This window comes from Ranitomeya imitator, chromosome 8 (genome assembly GCF_032444005.1).
Source record: "Ranitomeya imitator isolate aRanImi1 chromosome 8, aRanImi1.pri, whole genome shotgun sequence".
Lineage (NCBI taxonomy): Eukaryota > Metazoa > Chordata > Amphibia > Anura > Dendrobatidae > Ranitomeya > Ranitomeya imitator.
Genome location: NC_091289.1, coordinates 14097922 through 14124396, shown reverse-complemented (window position 1 = coordinate 14124396; position 26475 = coordinate 14097922). Strand labels below are relative to the sequence as shown.

The 26475-nt window shown below is 44.4% G+C and overlaps 1 protein-coding gene across 2 annotated transcripts; it reads right to left on the bottom strand.

The window, feature by feature from the left end:
• Positions 1–278: 278 nt before the first annotated feature.
• Positions 279–26475, bottom strand: IP6K2 (inositol hexakisphosphate kinase 2). Of its 2 annotated transcripts, XM_069736331.1 has the most exons (6): positions 26365–26475; positions 7092–7364; positions 4967–5195; positions 3807–3979; positions 2752–2927; positions 279–1705 (listed from the first exon to the last, which is right to left on the bottom strand). In XM_069736331.1, exons 2-6 carry the CDS (start codon positions 7291–7293, stop codon positions 1193–1195), a joined length of 1293 nt encoding a protein of 430 aa, XP_069592432.1. In that variant the 5' UTR covers positions 7294–7364; positions 26365–26475; the 3' UTR covers positions 279–1192. The 2 variants fall into 2 exon arrangements, with proteins under 2 accessions (XP_069592432.1, XP_069592433.1); XM_069736332.1 differs by lacking the exons at positions 7092–7364; positions 26365–26475 and adding an exon at positions 6828–6926.

The following is a 26475-nucleotide window of genomic DNA, read 5'->3' as shown; positions in this document are numbered from 1 at the left end:
ACGTCATGACACCAGATATGAAGTCTGGTGTCATGACGTACATTAATGCCATCAACCAATCTATGGAAACTAGAGCCATATCTAGGGCACCTATAGAAATGGCTGACGAGAAGTAAAAAGACATCCTATGCCTGCAAATTCCACAGGTCAACCAGAGCGAAATGTCAATCGTCAAAAAAATAATATCAAACCAATCCTTATTGTACTGCATATAAAAGGAAAAAAACAAAACAAAACAAAAACACAAGGCTGCGGGAACTAGTGAAAAAAAAAATAAAAAAATACCATGTGCATTTAATTCCAAGCATTAGCACTTAAACAACAAGTACCCGTTCTACTGACACAAAGCAGATCATTGCTTTTTTTTTTTGTTCCCCTTAACGAAAACACCTATCACAAAATAGAAGTATTTGGTTTAATGATATCTTTTAGAGAAGCAAATAAAAAAGTGCAAATGACATGGAACGCATTTCGTGGTAAACTCAAGGCTTCTTATTTGATGAACGGCCCCTCTAAATTCAATACACACAGGAACGGACCCCTTTGTTGTTGGCATTTTATAGTTTTGTGTGAGAAAAGGCACATGTTCATGAAGTTACATCATATATTATAAGGATCCGCTGCTTATTGTAACCAGGCCTGGAACCCAATAAAGAGACATATTACATGGCAATGGGATCCAGCAGAGTGGAACCATTTTTTTTTCTCCTTCTAATAGTAGTATTTGCGTTTTTTTTAAATTTTATTATCACATATTAAATGACTGATATTATGATACCACGGTTGTAGTTTAGGCAAATATTCTATGTAACAGAGGGCCGAGCACCAGCGCATGGAACACAGTCCACAAGATTTCCATTGTTTGGTGCACATAAGGCACCATACAAGAAAAAAAGAAAAAAAAAAAAAAGGGGGGGAATAAACACAAACATACACACCGGTGTAACAGAGGTATCTGAATCATCAAAAATGGAATGTTTTAGAAATATTTAAAATAAATAAATTATAACAATATTAATCAGTGCTCTGTCCAGCACAGCCTTGTAAATGCCCTCTTTGTCTTTAGTCGTTTGACAGGCGAGGCCCATCCCATCCTGTAATGATTTCTACCACCACAAAGTGGCCATCATTTTGGAATCAGACATAATTATTCTAGTGCTTTGTACGAATGTTTTTTTTCTTTGCATCTCCTTTATTCATTGCTGTCGTCTCTTATTTCTTTAATAATATCTATTAAACTTTGGAGTCCGAAAATGTAGCCCGTGTCCTGGCCTTCGTGTACCACACTGTCCTCCCTGTAAAATTTGCAGGTTGTGTGCGCAAAGTCTATCATGCGGACATCCACGGTGCTGGCTGTGTGTTTGTTGCTGGAAGGTTTGTAGGCGAATGCTCCTGCAGATTCGTCTGAAGACTCCTCCGATAAGTCACCGAGGTCTTCCGAATCAGAGTCCAAGGGAACGTCCGGTAATTCTTTCCCGTCGTATATAATAAGCAGTGAACTGGAATAAAAACGGTAAGACTCCTGTTTTTCTAAAACCATTTTCAGTTCTGTCAGTTTTTTGATTACAGGGTCAATCAGTTCCCGTCGTAAGTTTTTCCCATTGTGAAAGAATTGGTAAAGTGCTTCTTTAAAGCCCTGGACTGAAAGTTTCCTGCCGTGGTATTTGTTCATGAACATGAGTTGCCCCGTGCCTGTCTGGTAGACCTGCGGACAGAGAAGATGATACTGTGTGAGATGCACATTTATGGATACACAGGAATTAAGCTATATCTAGATGTTGCATAATTTTTTTTTTTTTTTTTAACAATTCGATGCAACCTGATCTGCCGTCAGATGATCATTGGAATTAAATCCAGTCATTTCCCTATAAACCCACAGCAGAAATAAGCCGGCTACTTCCAGGAACCGTGTGCTAATCACGATGCCCATGAAATAGTCGTCGTCTGCACCTTTGGTCACTTCTATTTCTTAAATGCACAACCACTAAAATTAAAGGGGTCAGGCAAACCTTCCCGTTTGACCTGACTCATGGCAAATACCCAGTGTGTATCGTACTTGAGTCCTATTTTAGTTAATAGGACTCGCGTCCAAATTCTCACTGGGAATCAGATGCATCCTAGCAATTGTACTTGGACATCTCTGCAAACCCAGTGTTAGATCAGGAGGGAGAGGACAACGACACCACTCCTTAGATAGTTTCCATTCTAAGACATGTCTAATAGCCAGTACGAAGGCGGAGGGTGACTGATCATTGGAAACATACAACATGAGCTGTGTAAATGGCAATTAGGACGTAACATCATGTGGTCTTTCCATAGCTTTAAATTACACCTTACTCAGTCGTCACCAGACTTTAGGATCTGAAATATCGCAGCGTGACACTTTGCAGCCGGCTAAGACTGCAGAATAAAGGTTTACTGTATTTAGTATTAGGGGCCTTAGAAGATTCACAAGGTAGAACCGATCCGGTAAGTTGTATTTTCCTAAAAGACCTTCCCGTATTTACACAAGAGACTAATTAATTCCTCTCCTCATATCCAGGCTGCCATCCGCCCTGCACAAACACGATAGCTAATTACTTCTGAGATCCTCCTTGGATAAACTAAGATCTAATCAATCATTTCACTACACATCGACTCTTTATGACCTATAAACAATACTGCTCTCCTCCCACGCTGTCTGATCAGGGTCTTCATTTATTTAGTGAATGTAAGCGCCATTGCCAACAAGTCTTCACTTTAAATCCTCACCTGCATGCCGCACACCCGGACCCCAATAATCGCAGACGTGCTTTGCTGACACTTCTGGATTTGATTGGCTTTCTTTTCTTCTGATGCGTCGTCGCCATGTTGCCGCGTTCCCATCTTTAGGTCTAGGACACACGGCACCTGGTACCGACAAGTCAGGTTTTCCAATAAGATAAATTCTGACTAGTTAAGGAAAATAGGCACAAAGCTTAAAATATTAATTAGCAATGTGTAAATGATTGCAAGTAAACTACTATCATTAGGAAAAAATAAATAAATAAAATGAATGCCACTCTGCTGATGGGCATTACCAGACACCAATGAAACCAGTTATTTTTCACTTGCCCTAAGGCGTCTGGTGTCTGAAGGGTACGTTGAGGAGACGCTGTAATCTTTGTCTTAGAGAACAAGATGAGCATTTGATGCTGGGCATTTAGCATTAATCCGCTTTCACCTACTAGGACACGGCTAATCATCAGATGCCTAAAATATGATAATCTTAGATTAAACTGACTGCAGTGTCACCTTTGTGCGCTACACGTAATTGCTATGTACTGAGGAACCTGCCACAAGCAGCAGAGCCCGGCATAGAGTCAACAGTTAGGAGACTATGTGTGCCCGACATTGGACCTTTTCATTTGTCAGCACCACGGAGAAGAAGGACACAATCTAAGGCTAGGTTCACATTGCGTTAATGGCAATGCGCTGACGGCATCCATTACATAGCGGCACTAACGCTATGTAACGGATGCGTTAGCGCATCCATTGACTGCCATTATATAGCGCATCGCTGACGCATGTCATAATCGGCATGCGTTAGTGATGTGCCACCATTCTGTGACGGACCCTCGGACGCGGTCTGCAGCGTTTAGGGGTCCGTCACCGCTAGCGCAGATGGAGCATAACGCAATCTTTAAAAGGCACTTGCGTTGCGCAGTCCTTTCAACGGACTACACTAATGCAATATGAACCTGGCCTAGCCAACATCATGGAAACAACTGTTTGCACAATACGGGAGAGGTCTGGAGGGTTTGTTAAGCATCTGTAGTAAAGGATACTGTATTGGTTCCTGTGTTTGGCGTTTTCCTTCATGCGCTGGAGTTGCTGCTGGTGACATCTCATACTCCATGGGTTGTGCTTAAATTGTGAACTGACGTTCCCCTTCTTCTCCACGCTGTAATACAGGACTTCAGATTTCTTTAACCACTCAAACTCTTCTCCTAGTTGGTGACTGAAGGGAGAAGAAAGGCGAGATAGAAGTTACATTGAATAGTATGAATATTGACAATTTAACATCAGCAGTATAGACAAAGAGGCAATAAATCTATGAATTTCCTCCGGTGACTAAGAACGGGTGCATCTCTACCCCAGTGTTACCGCTGGAAGGTCCAACTTTCAGACCCATCAGCATCATGTGGTCAGTGATGATATAGTCTTGTTCACTCAACCTGCAGTTGGGCCAAAACTTACTTTCTATAATACAGGCGCAGAAATGTGTCCGTATTAGGCTAGGGTCACACGACAATCGGGCCTATTATGCTAATCACTCGTCTACCCAATTTTGTCAGTCCATGAAAATTGGACCGAATTGAAGAGGTCATCCAAGTGTAGTTTGATGTTTTCCACGAACTCATTGAGTTGCATGGCCGAGTGCGGTCCAAATACTGGATGCAAATTGTGCACGCTTCATTTTTTTTACTCAGACACGAGAAAAAAAAAACATTTAAAAAAAAAGGGACATGTGCGCAGTCTAAAGAGAAAACCATTGGTCCGATTGCGATCTGATGTTTTGTCGGATCTCAGTCAGAATAAAAATACGATCGTCTGCACCTGCTCTTACACTCCTGTGAATTTCGCCTAATGATGTATTCATATTGAGTTCTGTAGGTCGGGAACAGATCTCAGCCCAAACGAGAAGGGAAACGCTCCATTGAGGACAGGTTTCACTTCTCGATAAGTTATCATTTACAGAGCTCATGTATATGGAAGGCGAAATGCAAGCAGGTTTACTAGTCCTCTAACGATACATTTTTTTATTTTATTTTTACCAGGAGATTATCAAAACTACAGCAAACAGCCCAGTAAGTATCACATTGCTGGAATCAGGGTCTTTGTCTCTTTGTCGTACTGCTCTCGAGTTTAATAACTGATCCCCTTTAAAAGGCAGACTGGCTTTCTTGTAAGCGTCTCTTGTCCCCTGTAAGATTTGGACACTCACCTTTTCATTTTCTCTTCCTTCCTATGCTGCCGAACCCTTTCCTTGGTGAGGTTATCATTCTCCAACAGAAGACCTTTCTTATTAGACCATCTAAGAAATTTACTTTTGGCCTCGCTGCAGTCCGACATGAAATCGACATTCTCCAGGTTGTCTTGGTCCCGGGTTAAAGGGTAGGCAATAAGGCATAGATTCCCATCTTCATCTTCTTCAAAGCTTACAGATACCACACCTGTGGAGGTAGAGATGACGGCCGGTTTAGAAACAAGAGATGGAAGGCAAAACGCAAGATAACGCAAGGCGACTTCAGGATCTGTGTTGTATCTTACCCAATCCTTAGCATATATCTTGTACCAGGCCAAATCTCATCTGCCAACCTAACAAATATCAAAACAGCTAAACATAGGCATGCCTGACACAGAAACAAGGCAGAAGAAATATATATATATATATATATATATATATGTTAAGACACGTTACTTTATGGATCGGCTTTACTGGAGCAACACAACACTGACAAAATAATAACAGGAGACAAATTTCCATTCACAGAAATATTTATTGGAAGAAAATAAATATTCTTTATTGATTGCAACCGAGAAAAATGAAGATGTAAAACAATTCTTATTTACATCTTGGCAGTGAAACATCAGATGTGTTTCTGTTATGCAAAAAGCATTCAATATCACAAAACTATGAAGGAAGGAAGGGTTTATGGCATCTGATTAGGAGATGAGCAAGCATAGCAAAATAAAAAAGCAAACGAGACAAAACAGCACAGTGAACGCTACTTGAAACGCTTCAGATCTGTCATCTTTGCCTTTAGGTATTTAAAACCACTTTCGCCATTACTAATTAGTAAGCAAACTTGGGTAACGAGACAGAGGTAAGTCTTCGTGGTGAACTCGTTAAAGGCACTTTCTCTCGTCTGCTCGTACCAGAGTCTCTAATGCACTGATAGCTGAATAGTCTTTAGCAATACTTCAGCTGATTTCCAGGAGCGCCATAAAAAAGTTCTCATAGTCCTGAACTGTGCCTTATTCCTAGAGGCATCGTGAAACAGGCGGCAGACAGATCTAGAACTTTTACGGGACCTCGGGCGGAAGCGCAACACGGGGTCGGACAGTCTTTGCTTTTAAGCATAAAAATAGGAAAGGCCGCTAAGGACGTGAACTAGAAAACAGCCTCCAGCTTGGTCTGAATGTCCACCCTCCACCATACTAAAAACTAGAACGAAGAACACCACCAAAAAACATAGAAGCCACAATAAAAAAACAAAACAAAAAAAATAACAGCTCATAAGATGAAACATAACATTTCTCAGACGATCAGCTGACTTGCATGAATATTTCTCCATTATTACCTGGGAGCGCACGGCTGACAGCGAGACGGTGACAATATTCTATTACACATCCTACGTCTACGGAAACCTTTCACTTGCATTTAAACCAAATTACTTGGGACAAAGAATATGGACTCAAGAATGTAATGCCCTTGAGAACCGGGATTTCCGCTCGCATATTTCAGGTGACTCATTCCGGTGTTTTAACATAACCCCTTAATCCAGAAGATAAAGTTTCATTTCCTGTGAAAGGGAAAGCTCCCGGAATATAAAAGACGTTCCTTTTTCATACTTATCCTCCTCCCCACACCCCCCCAACATCTTAGACAGAAGATTTTAAACAACTTTTTTTTTTTTACTTAACCCAAAAATATAAAACCAACCTCTATTTCCATAAGGAAAGGAAAAAGTTTAAGAGGAAAGAGTAGAAAAATAGGAGAAAAGAAGAAAAAAAAAAAGGGATATATATCAAGAGTCTATATCAGACCAGGTGGCTTTAACCACTGGTCTTCTTCCACTTACCTACAGGAGTCTAAGGGAGCCTTAAGGCCACAAGCACAGCTTGTCTAAACGCTAATGCTTTTTAGCCAGCCAAGAGACCCAATGGTGATCTCCGACACCCGCCTCACAGCCTGCCCCTGACAACATCAAAATAGGTGAAAAAAAAAAAGAAAAAAAAAAAAAAAAAAAATAATAATACCCAAAACAGCTTTAGGGTAAAACAGATTAATGAGACATTTGCACAAGACAGTATTTTTGTCCCCCCACAAAGAATCTGAGACTTACCTTTATACTGAGGTGTAAATTTTCGGATTTCTGCAGGGAGTGTTTCATAGAACAAGTGCTCCCTTTGAATGAGGGGCTTACAGATGGTCTTCTCGTTAAAGCGAAGGACACAAGAGTGCCCCCCGACCTGGTGTAAAAAAGGTTCGAGCAGAACTCCCTTTGCGTAGTGCTCCACTTCCATAGCTCCGAATGCTGGGCTCATCGTTCCTGCACATTAGAGGATGCACGACACGGCGGGTACAGGTCTGTCCAGTAAGGTGGCTTACCCGGTCTCTGTTAAAGCAAAGAAACAAGGATTCCTTGGGTTACACCGGGGCAAGACAGTCCATACTTTTTTAAAAAAAAAAATGTCTTCAAGGAGTACAATCCGCAGTGTCTCTCCTCCGCCAGGCAAAATCCTCAACTGAGATCTCAGGCGTACAGCAACGAGACAAATAGAGTGATGTCACATTGGAGAAGAAAAACAAGCTGGATCACCCCTCCTGCCAAGATGCCCGAGCCAATCAGAGACGTAACTGGGAGGATCCCAGCAAACAGGCCAGAGAGACAAAAGAAGGTGGAGGAACAACCCTGCAGCTGCTGCTCTCAGCTGTTTTTGTCTTTCTGACCCGCAAAATACTGTTACCCCAGAGAGGAGAACAGCAGCGGTGGTGCACATGTAAGGGCGGCGGATCTGCCCTACACCATGCACATTACACAGCCACCAGAAACTGTTCATTCAGATATACGGCAACCATCACCTCTATGGCCATCTAGGTAAAACCCTTAACCCTTGTGGTTCTGCAACACTACAACGCTCAGCATGCCAGACAGCTATTCTAATCCGCCACAAAATACTCGAGTATCGAGAATCATATCGTTAATGCCTGCGACCGCAGGATGTAACAACACGTTTCCGACCTGCCTCAGACACGTGAACGCAGCCAGCACCGCACACGCTGCCGCATATCATTATACCAGAAAATATACGCGCATGTGCATGAATCAGCGCCGGACTGCTGTATGGGAAAGCATATATTGTATTGGTCGACTGAGAGGAACATAATTCCACAAAAAACATACATATTTAACACAAAGAAATGCATCCCACATATCAAGGCATACAGGTCCTGGGCACTAGGGGGCGCTCTACGCTGCAGTATAATTAGCGGCTCGGTAACACGCCTTTGTTTACTCTCGTTTGTATAGAACTCTCAGATTACAGACATTTTTTTTTCCTGTAAACCAACATGAGAAAAAGAGATGGGAACATTCAGATCATTTGCTAGTCATTTCCATTAAATTGGTTTCCTCCACAAGCAGGGTTTTACGTGAACATTTGCTATTCACTGTAAAACACGAGTCTGTTCCTCATCATTCTTTTCTTTAAAAGATCTCTACTTATTGTCAATGAATAGAAACATTCCATACAGATGCTGCAAAAAAAATGCAAACCCACAAAAACACATAATGCAATAAGGGAAAATGCTGAAGAGAATAAAGCCAGGATGAAAGTCAAGTATCTCTGCCAGATGGGAAGAAGTAGGGAACAGACAGAGGAACAAGTGAGGAAAACACAGCCGCACCCGGCGATTCTCGGATGAGCTCATGAGCCGATCCAGGATGACGCGGCACTCCGGAGATTTCCCGGCACACTTACGTTCATTGCCATCTCTTATTACTTCAAGCTGCAGCTTCATGTCGGAGTAAACTTTTCTCCAAAAGAACGGAAAATACACAGAGTACAATTTTATGCTAACTAGCCGTTCCCATCAGGATTGCATCCACGCTGAGTCGTGGCCAAAAGTTTTGAAACGGACACAAATCTTGGTTTTCAAACATTTTGCCGCTTCAGTATTTTTAGATTTTATAGTCACTGAAGAATAATTATATGAATTTCATATGGGTTTACGCTTTGATTGACAAATCCATGAAGTTTTTGTAAAGCCTCAATATTTCCCCTTATTTCTCCAGACTTCTGCCCTTCCAGACAGCTGGATATCAAATTCTGGGCCAGATTTTGACTGTCGCTCGTTCTTTTCTTATCAGAGCTAGGGGATCATCACAATTTCTGGGTTTTGTTCATTGCTTTTTAAGGATTGACCACAGGTCAGGGAGATTTCTGTCCATGGACCTAAAAAGTCAATGTTTTGTCCTTTTGCTTTGTGACGGTCTCCATCATGGTGGAAAATCATTGCTCATCACCAAATTGTGCGTGTATGGTTGGGAGCAGTTGCTCTTGGAGGAGGTTTAGATCCCATTCTTTATTCATGGCCATGTTCTCAGACAAAATGGCGAGCGAGTCCCCTCCATTGATGAACGGTCTCGGGAAGCTTTACTGTAGCCAGTACTCAGACACAAGACTCATGGAAGCGCTCATTTGTTCTTCTGACACTTGCAGGACTTTAGTGGGCGCCTCGAAGTCTTCTTCCCAGCAAGTGAACTACTATCTGAGTGGGTGTTTTCTGATCAGGTTAATTTTCATAGGGAGAAGTTACTTTATCACTTATCTGACCCCTTTTCATGACACTCTAGAGTTAATGCAAATTGCCAGTATAAAAACTGAAGCAGCGACCTGTGCGAAAATCCAACGTGTGTCAGTCTCAAAAATAGTTTGGCCATGAATGTAAATGCTTGAAAATATAAAAGTATATAAAACTTTTTGACTAGTATTCTTCAGCGTGTCAATTGACTAACAGTTTTAAAGAATATACTCCTGACTACATTGGACCTTTATATTCCATCATACACTTTGTTCATGCCAAAGAAGCTATGAAAGATGGGCATTAATAGCAAATTTCTAGGCTACTTGGCACAGGGAGTTTACTAAAAACCAGTTCTAAAAATAACAAGTGTAAGATGTATAGAAAGCCAAAGGAAGACAGTGATGCAATTCTCACATCCATTCCTGAGCTATTCTCTCTTGTATAGGTACATCTAGAGATCTATCAATACTAGACTACTTAGCAGATTTTCATTGCCTTGGGCAGAAGTAGCGTCGGCACAGACTGGAGCCCACTCTTGTCCATCTTGCCCACATGCCAATTACCAGCGAGAAAGATCTATGCATCATCCAGTTACATGATCAGCTCCAAAATAACAGTCGTCTTCCCGAGTCAGAGATCATTTCTGGGGATATTTTGTACAAAACCTAAAAAAGCTGATCTGGAAGCCTCCCAGCGTCAGAGAGAAATAGAGGCTGTCGGGAGAACTTGGCCGCCACAAGTCAACAAATCTAATTCACGTAAAAGCTTCGGGATGAAAAACATCAAAAGAGGCCGGATTATGAGGCCATGTAACCAGACCAATTCAGGCACATATGCTTTTAATTTGTGGCCTGAGATTTGTCTACATCAAGAAATGTTGTGTAAAAAAAACAAAACAACACGTCCAAATGTTGGGATTATGTTTCACAAACACCTAATGCTGAAGAAGATGGAGCAACAGCAAACGCCCAACAATGCAAACGATACCATGGAAATAGTGATGAGCAAATATACTCATTACTCGAGATTTCTCTAGCATACTTCGGGGGTCCGCCGAGTATTTTTTAGTGCTCGGAGATTTAGTTTTTCTTGCCGCAGCGGAATGATTTACATCTGATAGCCAGCATAAGTACATGTGGGGATTCTCTACCAACCAGGCAACTCCCACATGTAGTTATGCTGGCTAACAGATGTAAATCATTCCGCTGCGGCAAGAAAAAAAAAAAATCACCGAGCACTAAAAAAAAAATACTCGGAGGACCCCCGGATCATGCTCGAGAAATCTCAAGTAATGAGTATATTTGCTCATCACTACATGAAAATATTTAAACCAGTAAAAGCAATTTAGTGGAGGTCTCATTTACCACATACAATGCATTGTTTCAGCAATTCAAGGGTAGTTTCTCATCGAAAGTATTGCAATGCAGATTTACCACAGCGAAGGCCCCACAGCGGCAATTACTGATGAGGATATCACTGCAGAAAAACAAAAAAAAGTGTGAAGGAGCCGACTATTTCACTCTCATTGCAGAGGGCAATATTAGCACTCCTGAACTCAAAGCATTTTTTTTTTTAATGACTGGCATCATAAAATGCAGTTGAGTTAATATGAAGAGTAAAATCCTCTGCATTTTTGCTAAGTGGGAACGCAGCTTCAAGAAAAACGCATGAAAACAACCAGGGCTGTGGAGTTGGAGTCCATTTTGGTGGAGGCAGAGCAGAGTCGGTATAAAATGGACCGACTGACTTCTAATGTATATAATAAATTGGGTACAATAGGATGTGCTGTAAAGGCTTTCATAAGAATTTGGGAAAGTTATAAATTGTCCTATGTCTGTTCTGTTCCTGATCTAAGGCCATCGGCTTTTAGTGGAGATGAATCTGTGCTGCACTTTATGTACATGCTGAGTAGTGACCAATACTGTGGAGCCGGAAGTCGGGGACACTGAGGAGTCAGTCGGTGGTTTGGCTTTTTTCCCCACAACCCCACTTCCCAAAGAAAAAAAAAATGGTGTGAATAAAGCCTAATTGGATTGTACCGGGTTTCTTCCAAAAACAGCACCACTGTCTATAATAAGGCTATGTGCACACGTTGCAGATTTGACTGTGGAATTTTCTGTGCAGATTCTGCATTTCTTGGCAGAAAACGCAGGTCAGAATCTGCACGTTGCAGATTTTTGTGCAGATTTCTTCCTTTTTTTACCCCTGCAGATTTCTATTATGGAATGGGTGCAGAAATGCAGCATATTTGCAAAAAGAATTGACATGGTCCTTTTTTGAATCTGCTGCGTTTTCTGTGCAGATTTTTCTGCACCATTAGCACATCATTTTTTTTTTGCCATCGATTTACATTGTCCTGTAAATCACTTGCAGATCTGCAGCGTTTCTGTGCGAAAAAAAAAGCTGCAGATCTGCAGGAAATCTGCAACATGTGCACATACCCTAGGCTATGTGCCAACGATAATCAGGAAACATTAAAGCTTTGGATACAGCGTATTTTCGCTGAGTCCAAAACACAGAGCTCAATCACGCAGTTGAATCCGCATGTGTTCATTGAAGAGTGGGATTTACTACATCCAATACATTCTAGTGTCCCAACAACTGAAATTGACATGCTGCGGCCTGTAACCCCACGCTGCGGTGGAGTTTATGCAGCCTCAGACAGAAGCACAGTGGGCATGGTATTTCTATAAATCCCATCCAATCCCATTGTATCATAGAACGTAGTATTTTGGAAGCAGCGCTGGTGAGCTGCGTCCAAAACACTGCCATTTCTGATTATGGGCATGTAGCCTAAATTGTGTGCTATATTATGTATAGAATGTACACTGAAGTAAATGGGGTTGAGTTACAAAATCACAAACCCGTGGACCTGCGTTTTTGGAAGAAAATCTACACGGCAAAACGTTTTGAGTGATTATACAGCCTGAACATGATCAGAAATATTCTAACAGTTGAAGGAACACTCAGGGATACTTTCTCAGGGATACTGTGTCTCCACAATGCAGTCTGAACAGGGCCATACCCTGCAATATGCTTAGTTTTGTAACAAAGATTAGACACTTCTAATGGGTCATTCCGCACTTGTCGTAGCTTTTCCATTGCTTTGACTGTATATAAAGTCTGGAATCAACAATCACTGGCGTAGTGGAGAACTATGAGGATTCCGGTGTACAATGGTTTTATGTCATTTCCATGTCATACAATATACTGTCTTCATGCAAAACAATCTACACTGCGTCCTGCCAGGTTGCAAACACTCTTGCCTGACATGTAACACACAGGACTTTCCTGATATCCTGCGAAATGTCACTTTACAATACACCACACACCTCAAATATTAACTTCCAGCTATTCAGGGACATGGGATTACTACATATGGGAACTCGAACCGTCCTATATCCAGACCACCATCCAATCACAAGCCATCGTTCAGTGCTGTGACGTCAGCGATCTGCTGGCTGTGACATCATCACCATTCCATTCTGCTTACATCATCAGCATGGAATGAAACAAGTCATGGTGTTACCCATCAATCACTTACAAGTGATGTAACACAAATATTGTGCTTGTCGGGGAGGTAGTAATGTTACGCAGATAATTATGCTGGGTAAACATCACCGCTATGGACAAGGAGGGTGGAACAATCTACAATAGATGCAGTTTGGATATCTGCCAGTATGGCATGTACACAGTATGACCTCACATAGGTGTACTCACATTGATCAATCATTTCAAAAATGTCAGTAGTTTTAGCTATTGAAGCCAAAAAGGCCACTGGCAAAAAATAGCTAACGACGTTACTTGTACCCCTTTGGGTCATATTCCCAAGTAGCGCAAACGCAGAGTTTAACAGTTCATGCAAAGTGGATGAAAACTCATGCCACTGTCTGTGTAAGGACGCTGTTGAACTGTGCATGTTTTGGTACGTCTTTTAACCTATAGACATCTATGGAGAGCCTGAAAAAAACAACAAACTATTGTGCTTAACAGTGCTGAATCCCAGCATCAAAATAAGAGAAGAATTCATAATCAGGAGTAATTACTGCTGCATATTTTGATGCAAATAGGTGGAAATAAAAGCAGCATTACGATCAGTGATGCCATAAATATCCTGAAGAACAGAGAAACTTACTGGTAAAAAGCTAAATCCTAGCACCAACAAGCCACTTAAAAAGCAGGGATGCAAGAGACGCTTTTGACGTTAAAGGGTTTTTCACATATTTTAAGAAAAACAGCCCACAAGGAAGAGAAAGTATAGTATACAAAAGTAACGGACAGTCACCCCTTTACTGCCTCTACCACTTCAATTGTCCTTTACCTTTTTAATCCACTACTGGGAGGTAAAAACAAAATCCTTATACACTATGGTAATAGTAATTACAGTTCTACAGGGAGAAATACCGAAAAACATGATCATTTAATTCCGATTTCAGGCGATTACCCAGTCACAGCATATGGATAGGCATCAATATGAGAATGGTGGTGGTGGTCCAGCCCCTGGCAGAACCCAAACTGATATTTGCTCTGGCAGCAACCAGATGTGAACACTCACTGAAGCGGCAGCGCGGCACCATTAACGTGCAGCACCGCTGCCAGGTACTGCAGAACAGCTCCAAAGTGTTTACATATGGCAACCGGCAGATACCGGCTAATTTGTGCGGACACGGACTGTCACATCCTGACAGATCTCAGATTGATGACCCATCCTAAGGGAACATTTCAGCAACAAACCCAAGCATACACTTACTCCCATATGGATCAATTTTCTGCTGTCCTTGTTTTCCTACATGTTTACAGCTGCTAGGATACAGAGCTGTCAGGACCAGTTTTTAACTTGCGCTAATACACCTTTGTATGATCTGTGTCCCTACAAGAGCTGCTTCCTACCATGAATAACATACGGCCATCCCCGGTGACAGCAGTGTGGAAACACCTGTAGATAAAGTAATACTGGATGCGACAACTACACAGCTTTACACAGACCTGATAGGATGACTTGTACGAGAACGACACAAAGTAAACCAAATTACACGATCTTAAAGGGGTTGTCCAAGAGTCTGACACCAAGCAGATTCTGCCAACATTTCTGAACAGATCACAGGAGGGAAATTCTACTAAACTGAATTGGTTCCATAGGGCGTCATTGACTTCCATCACGCGACGGTTCCAGCAATGCTATCATTTTTGTTTTTTCTTTTTTAAAACATGGAATAATGGAAATATCAACATTGATGTAATAGCCTAGACTCAGATGGATTAAATTAATGAATATGTTATTCAGCCTGGCAGGTACTAGAGTTTACACCAATTGTAGATCTGAGTGACTAATTAGAGCATTGCACACCTTGTTTAGTTAATGACTCTGTTAAATACTTAAGTTACTTCCTTCTGGGTGTGGCAACTGCTTAATACTTGTCATGTGCCGAGAGCTAAACCAAGCAATGACCCTCCACATCTCTGACCCTAGGCTGCCGTCACACTCGCAGTATTTGGTCAGGATTTTACATCAGTATTTGTAGCCAAAACCAGGAGTGGGTGATAAATACAGAAGTGGACCATATGTTTCTATTATACTTTTCCTCATATTGTTCCACTCCTGGTTTTGGCTACAAATACTGATGTAAAATACTGACCAAATACTGCTAGTGTGACGGCAGACTAACAGGATACAATGTCAGTCACTGACTATGGTGATATATAATAAACTACTTCATTTTCTATTTAGCCAGTCTTTAAAATGAGCAACTATTTTGAGTATGGGGATTAGGATCCTATACTTATAATGTAGGCAAAAATCCTAAACTGGTCATATTTTTAGCAGTTGGACGACATCTGTATAAAGGGCGATGGCTTTGAGAGCAGCAGGGACACAGTGTTACATTCGACCAAGGCAAGAACGACTAAAATAGACCCTCTTTGAGGCGATATTACACCGCCAAACAGTGCACCAGGATTGGAATCTCATCACAGCGGCACAATAGGGATCCTGAAACACTTTTCATCTGAGATTTACGGTACTTTACCAGTGGATCTCTCCCTTCACCTGATTAAGGCTCATTAAACAGGCGACAGCTATACGTTATCTGCAGAAGATATGCGAGAAAAAAAAAACAACAACCTAAAAAAGGAAGTGTCCACACCTCCTGCAGTTTTGTCTGGTAATGATACCAGCAGACAGCTTACAGGAAACTAGGGACATCATCGATTTGCATGCTTAGTGACCTACTTAGAATCTAACCTACATGGAAGTGATGTCTTCATGTTAAACAAGATTATATGAACACCAAACAATCACTTAAGGGACAGATCACCCCAGAATAAAAATTCAGCTGCAAGTGGAGATCTGTGTTTGTTGTGGCAATTCACACATTTCGGCAGGTCACCTGGAAGAAGTGTTTGCCCTCCTTGCTCCTCTTAGCGCCATGAAGTAAAAGAAAGTGCAACCATTTACAGCAGCCTGTATTCTGCACGCATTCTTGCTGTTTTATGAAAGCCTGCATCTGCGACAAGGCTTGCTTCCCCATTCTTTTGGGTATAACTACATGTCCTATGTAAGGAGGTTCACCACTGGAAGATAATGATCGGTGGTTCCGGTATGCAGCAAGGCTTTTCCACCGTGATCCCTCCTATAAATATCCATTAATGTTTTATTGTCTGTTTCCTTTCCTACTCAGTAACGAGATATACTGTATCTTGCAGCAGGATCAAAGGCAATTTGTAGCTGCTATGTGTATTGTCTGCAAGGTAATTTTAGAAACACGTGATAAATATCTCTGCCAAGCAACTAAGAATCAACAGAGGGCAAACACTTGTGTGGGTCAATAGCAACCGCTCATATGTCTGCTGCTCCCACCGTCCATCCCATTTGCATTTATTTCCATAGGTGACCTCAATTGGCCATTCATGTTCGCTTCATAGAAAGGAGAGAAAGTAAAGGATCACTGTGCAGCAAACTTGGCTTTAGCAATTTTGTTTGAGGAGTCATTTGCCTGTGCACTGAAGGCTTCAACAGATTAGAAACAGGAAACCACAGATCCCTTCCTCTGGTGTTAACCGTTTCACAGCAAATAAGCTTTTCGTGTAATTCTGGTGAATTACCTACAGCAAGCCTGTCTGTGCCAGTTGTATAATGACATGTCACCCCTTCCCCATCAGTATGAAGGAGCAATGACATTTGACTCCTCAGTGAGTCGGCAGCGAACTTTGCTATATTTATGAATACTCCCAGGCCAAGATGAAGCCTATGCAAGCCAGCCACTGTCATCTTAGGCTATGTTCAGATTAGCGTTGTGCGGGGCAGCGTGGGGCGCAGCCGCGGTGACGCATGCGTCATACGCCCCTATATTTAACATGGGGGCGCATGGACATGCGTTGTCTTGCCTTTTGTGACGCATGTGTCATTTTGGCGCAACTGTCAGGGCGCAGAGGACGCTGCATGATGCAGTTTTTTCTGCGCCAAAAATCATGCAAAAATGAACGCATCCGTCACAAAAAGCTGAGTTTTTGCATGCGTTGCGTCACCGACGCTGCTACACACAACGCTAATGTGAACGTAGCCTTAGGCCATCTATACACATAAGGTGATCAAGCGATCTGAGCCGATTTCTACAAATTAGGAACACAATCTTACATCGCTCTCATAACAGGACAATATACTGTAGCTATCTGTGACCAGGCAGGAGGCCAAACATTTGGACCATGTTCCCAAGTAGCTTAAATGCTGTGTTTTATACCGGCTGCTTTTTTGTGTGCAGAAAACCTGCATGTGATTTTTTGAAAACAAATGCCTCTGTGTTCAAGGACCCCATTGAAGTGTTGGTGCGGTTTTCCCCCCTATAAGGCTGCTGTCACACTAGCAGTATTTGGTCAGTATTTTACATCAGTATTTGTAAGCCAAAACCAGGAGTGGGTGATAAATGCAGGAGTGATGCAGATGTTTCTATTATAGTTTTCCTCTGATTGTTCCACTCCTGGTTTTGGCTACAAATACGGATGTAAAATACTGACCCAATACTGATAGTGTGACGGCAGCCTAAGGGTATGTTTCCACGATCAGGATGGCCGGCGGTATCGCCGGAGCGGCTTAGCCGCTCTGCGGTAAGCCCCGCCCCCTTTCTGGGACGCGATGATGCCGGATGTGTTCACAGCACACATCCAGCATCATCGCTCCCCACCATAGGGCCCTGTGCTATATCTTGCGGCGACGCAGCGTCGCCGCAAGATATACGGACATGCTGCGATCTGAAAAGACGCGCAGCATGTCCGGAGTCGCAGGGTCGCCGCGTGCGTGTTACCACGCATAGTGGAGACGGGATTTCATTAAATCCCCTCCACTATGCTGTAACATCTGGACGCTGCGTGTCTGACGCTGCGGCTCTATGCAGCGTCAGACACGCAGCGTTTCCTGATCGTGGAAACAGACCCTAAGGGTATGTTCACACGTTCAGGATTTCCATCCTTTTTTTTTCAGGACAGTTTTTTTTTAAAACTGCAGCTCTTGGCAGAAAACGCAGGTCCTTTTTTTGTCCTTTTTTGATGCGTTTTTTGATGCGTTTTTTTATCCTTTTTTTACTGTGTGTTTCCTAGGAAGCTTTTTAGGGCTAAAATGGCTGAAAATACCCTAACCCTACCCCTAACCCTACCCCTAACCCTAACCCTACCGAAAAAAAAAAAAAAAAAAAATTCTTATTTTTTTTATTGTCCCTACCAATGGGGGTGACAAAGTGGGGGGGGGGGGGGGGGTGTCATTTACTATTTTTTTTATTTTGATCACTGAGATGGTTATATCTCAGTGATCAAAATGCACTTTGGAGCGAATCTGCCAGCCGGCAGATTCGGCGGGCGCACTGCGCATGCGCCCGCCATTTTGCAAGATGGCGGCGCCCAGGGAGAAGACGGCCGGACGGACACCGGGTAAGTATAAGGGGGGGGAGATTAGGGCACGGGGGGGGGGGGGGCGCATCGGAGCACGGGGGGGCGGGATCGGAGCACGGGGGGGCAGCCACACTCCGCCCACGCACTTCCGCCCGCTCCCCCGCACTTCCTGCTGCAGCGGTTCTGCACATCAAATCGCAGTAAAACCCGCAGATATATTTTTGATCTGCGGGTTTTACTGCGATTTTGACCTCACAATGGAGGTCTATGGGTGCAGAACCGCTGCGGTTCAGGAAGAAGAATTGACATGCTCCTTCTTTTTTCCGGGAGCTATTCAGCGCGGCTTTTTTTTTTACAATTTCCGGACCATGTGCACAGTGTGTCCTGTTTTCCATAGGGTACAGTGTACTGTACCCTGCATGGAAAACAGCTGCGGAACCGCAGCGGCAAAACCGCCGCGGTTCCGCGGTAAAAAACGCACTGTGTGAACATGGCCTAAGAGTTCTGTGCGCAGCCTAGAAAATTGTATGGGAAAAACCGAAATGGCAATATCCACACATTTCTGCACAGAAAAAATAAAAGTGTTAAATCTGCACCAAACTATAGAAAAGGGGCAGAACACACCAAAGCTGCAGTAATCACTTAAGGGTATGTTCACACGTTCAGGATTTCCATCCTTTTTTTTTCCTGACTGTTTTTTAAAAAACTGCAGCTCTTGGCAGAAAACGCAGGTCCTTTTTTTGGTCCTTTTTTGGTCCGTTTTTGATGCGTTTTTTGATGCGTTTTTTGATGCGTTTTTTTGATGCAGTTTTCTAGCCAGAGTCTGTGTGTTTTCTAGGAATTTTTTTAGGGTTAAAATGGCTGAAAATACCCTAACCCTACCCCTAACCCTAACCCTACCCCTAACCCTAACCCTACCCCTAACCCTACCCCTAACCCTAACCCTACCCCTAACCCTACCCCTAACCCTACCCCTAACCCTAACCCTACCCCTAACCCTACCCCTAACCCTAACCCTACCCCTAACCCTACCCCTAACCCTAACCCTACCCCTAACCCTACCCCTAACCCTACCCCTAACCCTACCCCTAACCCTACCCCTACCCCTATTCTAACCTTAGTGAAAAAAAAAAAAAAAAAAAATTCTTTATTTTTTTTATTGTCCCTACCTATGGGGGTGACAAAGGGGGGGGGGTGTCATTTACTATTTTTTTATTTTGATCACTGAGATAGGTTATATCTCAGTGATCAAAATGCACTTTGGAACGAATCTGCCGGCCGGCAGATTCGGCGGGCGCACTGCGCATGCGCCCGCCATATCTGCCGGCCGGCAGATTCGGCGGGCGCACTGCGCATGCGCCCGCCATTTTGCAAGATGGCGGCGCCCAGGGAGAAGACGGCCGGACGGACACCGGGACGCCGGGTGAGTATAAGGGGGGGAGATTAGGGCACGGGGGGGGCATCAGAGCACTGGGGGGGGGCATCGGAGCACTGGGGGGGGGCATCGGAGCACGGGGGGGCGGGATCGGAGCACGGGGGGGGCAGCCACACTCCGCCCACGCACTTCCGCCCGCTCCCCGCACTTCCTGCTGCAGCGGTTCTGCACATCAAACCGCAGTAAAACCCGCAGATATATTTTTGATCTGCGGGTTTTACTGCGGTTTGGACCTCACAATGGAGGTCTATGGGTGCAGAACCGCTGCGGCTCCGGAAAAAGAATTGACATGCTCCTTCTTTTTTCCGGGAGCTATTCAGCGCGTCTTTTTTTTTACAATTTCCGGACCATGTGCACAGTGTGTCCTGTTTTCCATAGGGTACAGTGTACTGTACCCTGCATGGAAAACAGCCGCGGAACCGCAGCGGCAAAACCGCCGCGGTTCCGCGGTAAAAAACGCACTGTGTGAACATGGCCTAAGATTGTTAGTGTACTTTGGTACAGACACCTGTAAAGGGGAGAAAAAAAAGCTTTTTTTTTTCATTTGTTTAAGGAAATTGTATGGTAAGTTTCACCAGCCATGGATATAAGTCTTGTCAAAAGAAAATCATAGATCTTGGGGTGTGAAGATTAAAGGAAACCAGACATTCATGCTCCCTGAACCGCAGGCAGTATGTCACACAGATGCACAATTGCAGCCAGGTTTGTTTTACTCTGAAATGCTGCAGTGAGAAAACATTAGAAAAGCAGGCCAGGGACTATGTTATGACTGACTAGTCCAGGCAGGTCCTTGGCAGTGCCTTCTCTCCTTGCTTTCTTAGGGTACCGTCACACAGTGGCACTTTTGTCGCTACGACGGTACGATTCGTGACGTTCCAGCGATATCCATACGATATCCGCTGTGCTGTGCCTTCACTTTACGGCCGGCAGTCAGTGAGTGCGGGAAGCAGACGGCAAGGGACAGACACCGGAATGTAAGTATGTAGTGTTTTGTTTTTTTTACGCTGGTAACCAGGGTAAACATCGGGTTACTAAGCGCGGCCCTGCGCTTAGTAACCCGATGTTTACCCTGGTTACCCGGGGACCTCGGCATTGTTGGTTGCTGGAGGCACTGATATTTGGCCAGCACTCGCCTCGCTAGATTTATATGAATAACACTACTTTGCTGCCAAAAGTATATTAAAAGCATAATAGAGGAGTAATATGCTCAGACAATCTGGTTACAGCATCAGCTGCAAGTGACAGGTACAAATAAACTGCTTAAAACAGGTGTGCAGTCTGGTAGACAACCTAATCCCCCCTATAAAAACAGGAGAAAACATCACTTTGCATACGTCGCCAAATAATACACAGAAATGCACAATGATCCTGCAGGACTTCCATATCTACTGGAGTCACATCCTCAGCAGAATTCACACTGCGGTCTCTGAAGCCATTCATAACGCCTGAATGCAGAAATTGATTATCCAAACAACCACAGGGCTCCTTACATAATAATGTATGTTCTGCACAGTTCAAACACAATGCTACAAATACCAGTGTTTTCATTAACCAGCCGAGTCCCCCCCCCCCCTTATGTAATAGCATCCTGGGACATTGATAGGTAAAAGCTGTAAAACACATCATCTAGATTGATGGCTCTATGGAGCAGTGGTTAATGTTCTCTAGTCAGAAGCATACATGGCCGCTCCCAACCCCTCTGTTCAAAGCTTAGCCAGTGGGCTGGCGCCCAGGACAGGGTTAGGACAGGTTACGGTGAGATGCGTTATCATTATGGACTTGCTTGGCAAGACTTATAAAACCTGGAATACACATCAGGACACAGACAGAAGCGGCCATTATCACCCCTGGAGGACAACTCTTAGAAGACCGTACATCTGAGACTTGACAGGAACACGGGGCCAGGACATGAACCCATAATATAAACCTGAAGGGAAGACTTCAAAAGCAAAGAGTTACATAAAGTAAGGATTTATAACAAATCCAATAGTCACAGCACCATGCTCCCTATGCGAGTTATATAATCGTTCATTGAAGTCACTGCTGTCTCTTATGCGACATGCAGATATTTATATCGTGCCATCGCGATGTGTAATAGCCGCCCATCAGTAATTACTCAGCCCTGAAGTATTCCATATTGTTCCCACCAGTTCATCTCCAGCACAGCCATAGAGAATTAATGAATAGGTGGGCGACTATGCGCCTCTCTACTCTAACACGAATATAAGGGGGTTACAGTGGTTGATTACTCACCAATCTATGTTATCCTCTCTTTCACTGGACAATCCTTTTAAAAAGTTTGAATTATTAATTAATACTGTCATTTGCTGAGCAAATGATGTTGACATCAAATGTCTAAATAATACCGCTATACAGTAGTCAAATAATACTACCATAAAGTGATCACATAACAATATTCTACATAATACCACCATTCACTGCCCAAATAAAACCACCTACAACAACAACAACAGGCCTGGCAGCCTCGACCAATCAGCAACGGGCACAGCGACGATGATGTCATAAAGGACGTAGACATCTCACGTTTCTGATTCAGCGACGGGCACAGTATCGACGTAGATGTCATAATGGTTGCCATGGCGACGATGATGTCATGAAGGTTGCCTCGACCAATCAGCGACGGGCACAGTCTGCCGCGAATTCTGGAATCATCATTGTCCATATACTACGGGGACATGCATATTCTAGAATACCCGATGCGTTAGAATCGGGCCACAATCTAGTGTCTAAATAATACCGCTATACAGTAGTCAAATAATACTACCATAAAGTGATCACATAACAATATTCTACATAATACCACCATTCACTGCCCAAATAAAACCACCTACAACAATACAATGCAAAACTAAGATAGTGAAGTGGTTAATGATAAAGTCTCTGGTGGGCTAGGCTATGTGCACACGTTGCGGATTTTGCTGCGGATTGGCAGCAGCTTTCCATGCGTTTACAGTACCATGTAAACCTATGGAAAACAAAAAAAGCTGTGCCCATGCTGCGGAAAAAAACGTGCGGAAATGCTGCGTTGTTTATTCCGCAGCATGTTAATTCTTTGTGTGGATTCCGCAGCAGTTTACACCTGCTCCATAATAGGAATCAGCATACTGGTTTTCAGCAGCGCATCGTCCTACGTAAAGACAGGACCTGTGCTGCCAAGAACAGTGACAGCTTGTGCACACAGAACTATTCCGGATTGTTCTGTGCAATGGGAAATGAGGCCTGCTCGTCTAAACAGGCTGACGATCAGTAGACAAGCACCTATTGGTGGTCATTAAACACTGCAGGTCGGATAATGTAAACCCGCTCTTAGGAGACCCTTTGGTCAAATGGTCCCCAGATACAGTGGTTCGATTCCATTGCCCTGATCCATCACCCTGGCATTTACTAGGCCACGAGATGTAACAGGGTCTATCTACTAAGCTGTGGAGGCATCCAAAAACCGGGTGCCATGGAGAACTAGACGCCAGACCAGGGTAGAATGAATCAAACTGCCAAATCTTTATGTATTTCTACATAAAGTCCACTTGGACCGTGATCCACAGCTGCAGGTCTGCTGACATGAGCTGCACAGCCTCCTATAGGTCGGTGCCTGCAGAATACAAGACACCAAACAGAGGCACAAACTGGATGGATTTAGGTCCTCTTCCAAAAGAAACAAACAAAAAAGCTATGTTAACGATTACGTGCCACAAATTCCTGACACTGCCTTCCCCTATAAGGAAATGTGGAACAATCTCTCATCCTTTGTACATATGATCCTAGGCCAATAGCATGAGCATCGTTATGTCCCAGGTTTCCCGGCTATCGGGCTATAGAGTGAGTAGATGTAATAATGGGATCTCACATATTAACCTGTGCAACATTGCTTCTTCCCCTGTAGAATACAATGGCCATGCGGTGACAGGTGGAGCAGTTATACTTTAGATAAAACAATCACAAATAAGAAATAGTAAGGGCAGGAGAGTGGGGACATTGCAGGACCTTAGGTATCCATGGTTACCACCACTAGCAACCAGCTGTCACTGTATCAGTGGTTGTAACCATGGATACTTAAGGTCCTGCAACGTCCTGCATGAAGTAAGCGATATAGCCAATCAGAAAAATTATACTACATTTCTAATTAGCGGTATTTACTAATAATATTATTGCACCTACTACGTATTGGGACATATCACACGGTGTCAGTCGGCTCCTGATGTTTTGAAAGCTGAATTAAATGAGAAATCGGAAGGATGTGAGCGACCGACCGAAGATGTCCGACATCTAGACAAGTGGATCAGGACATCTCCACATCAGCAGGTCTATGCGGCAGGCCCTGTGGTGTAGGGTTCTGGTATATTGCAAGCCTTGGGAGTGAGGTGTTGTGGGGGTTCAGTACCAGTCTACAGCCAGTTTTGTAGAGCGGGAGGGGTAGAATTTAGGTCTATGGCTAGTCTGGGGGGGTGGGGGTGCGCTGTGGGGGTTCCTGGTAAACAGATACCGGGGATGGGTCCCATTACACAGCAGGCCCTGGTATATGGCAGGACCTGGAACACGACAGAACCTGGGGGTTGTGGAGGGTCCTGGTATACAGCAGGTCCTGGAGAAGGGAGCCCAGTATACAACAGGCCCTGGTGGCAGATACTGGAGATTGGAGGGGGGGGGGGGGTCCCAGTATATGGCAGGTCCTGGTGATTGGGGGAGGTGGTCCTGGTACACAACAGGTCCTGGGGATAGGGACCAGGTATACAGCAGGTCCTGGGGATGGGGGGGCAGTATACAGCAGACCCCTGGCATGGGGGACCCAGTGTGGGTCCCAGTATACAGCAGGTGCTGGGGATCTGGTATACGGCAGGTCCTGGAGATGAGGGGTTCCAGTATGGGTCCCAGTATACAGCAGGTGCTGGGGATCTGGTATACGGCAGGTCCTGGAGATGAGGGGTTCCAGTATATGACATGTCCTGGGAATGGGGATCCTGTATACGGCATGTGTTGTTGGGGAGGTCCCAGTATATGGCAGGGGATGGGGGGCTCCTGGTATATGGCATATACTGGGGATAGGGGTCCTGTATACAGCATGTGCTGTTGGGGGTCCCAGTATACAGCAGGTCCTGGAGATAGGGGATCCGGTATATGGCAGGTCCTGGACATAGGGGGTCCGGTATACGGCAGGTACTGGAAATGGGGATCCTGTATACGGCATGTGTTGGTGGGGGTCCCAGTATACAGCAGGGGATGGGGGTCCTGGTATATGGCATGTCCTGGGGATAGGGATCCTGTATACAGCATGTGTTAGTGGGGGTCCCAGTATACTGCAGGGGATGGGGGTCCTGGTATATGGCATATCTTGGGGATAGGGGGTCAGGTATATCGCAGGTCTTGGAGATAGGGAGCCTGTATACGGCATGTGTTGGTGGGGGTCTCAGTATACAGCAGGGGATGGGGGGTCCTGGTATATGACATATCCTGGGGATAGGGGTCCTGTATACAGCATGTGTTGGTGGGGGTCCCAGTATACAGCAGGGGATCGGGGTCCTGGTATATGACATGTGTTGGTGGGGGTCTCAGTATACAGCAGGGGATGGGGGTCCTTGTATATGGCATATACTGGGGATAGGGGTCCTGTATATGGCATGTGTTGGTGGGGGTCCCAGTATACAGCAGGGGATGGGGGTCCCAGTATACAGCAGGTGCAGGGGATGGGGGTCCTGGTATATGGCATGTCCTGAGGATAGGGGTCCTGTATACAGCACGTGTTGGTGGGGGTCCCAGTATACAGCAGGGGATGGGGGTCCTGGTATATGGCATGTCCTAGGAATAGGGGTCCTGTATATGGCATGTGTTGGTGGGGGTCCCAGTATACAGCAGGTGCAGGGGATGGGGTCCTGGTATATGACATATCCTGGGGATAGGGGTCCTGTATACAGCATGTGTTGGTGGGGGTCCCAGTATACAGCAGGGGATCGGGGTCCTGGTATATGGCATGTCCTAGGAATAGGGGTCCTGTATATGGCATGTGTTGGTGGGGGGTCCCAGTATACAGCAGGGGATGGGGGGTCCTAGTATATGGCATATACTGGGGATAGGGGTCCTGTATATGGCATGTGTTGGTGGGGGTCCCAGTATACAGCAGGTGCAGGGGATAGGGGTCCTGGTATATGGCATATCCTGGGGATAGGGGGTCAGTATGCGCGGAACATCGCAGCTTTAGCTCCCGATCTGATGTACATTACATCCTGCCTGTACTACAAGTCCCAGAATCCCGTCAGATTCACCACCTCAGGACCATGCTAAGACTTCTGGTTCTACAACCATATGTAACATCCCTGTAAGCTATTCATGGCATGCTGGGAGTTGTAGTCCCTTACGTCTATTAGAATGACAAGCTTCAATTCTCCCAATGTCACCTCCCGCCCTGTCATACACGGCCTCCTGCGGTTGTGGGTGAGGCGCTACCCAGCCACAATATGGCCGGACAGGACTGGTTTCTTTTTACCTCAGCTTCCCCTCCGTCCCGGCCTCTCTGAGCTGCGGAGCGTCCTCTCTTTTGTCTGGCGGAATCAAAATGGCGGCATCGTCATCTCGGGCTGAGAGTAGAGCCTTCTTC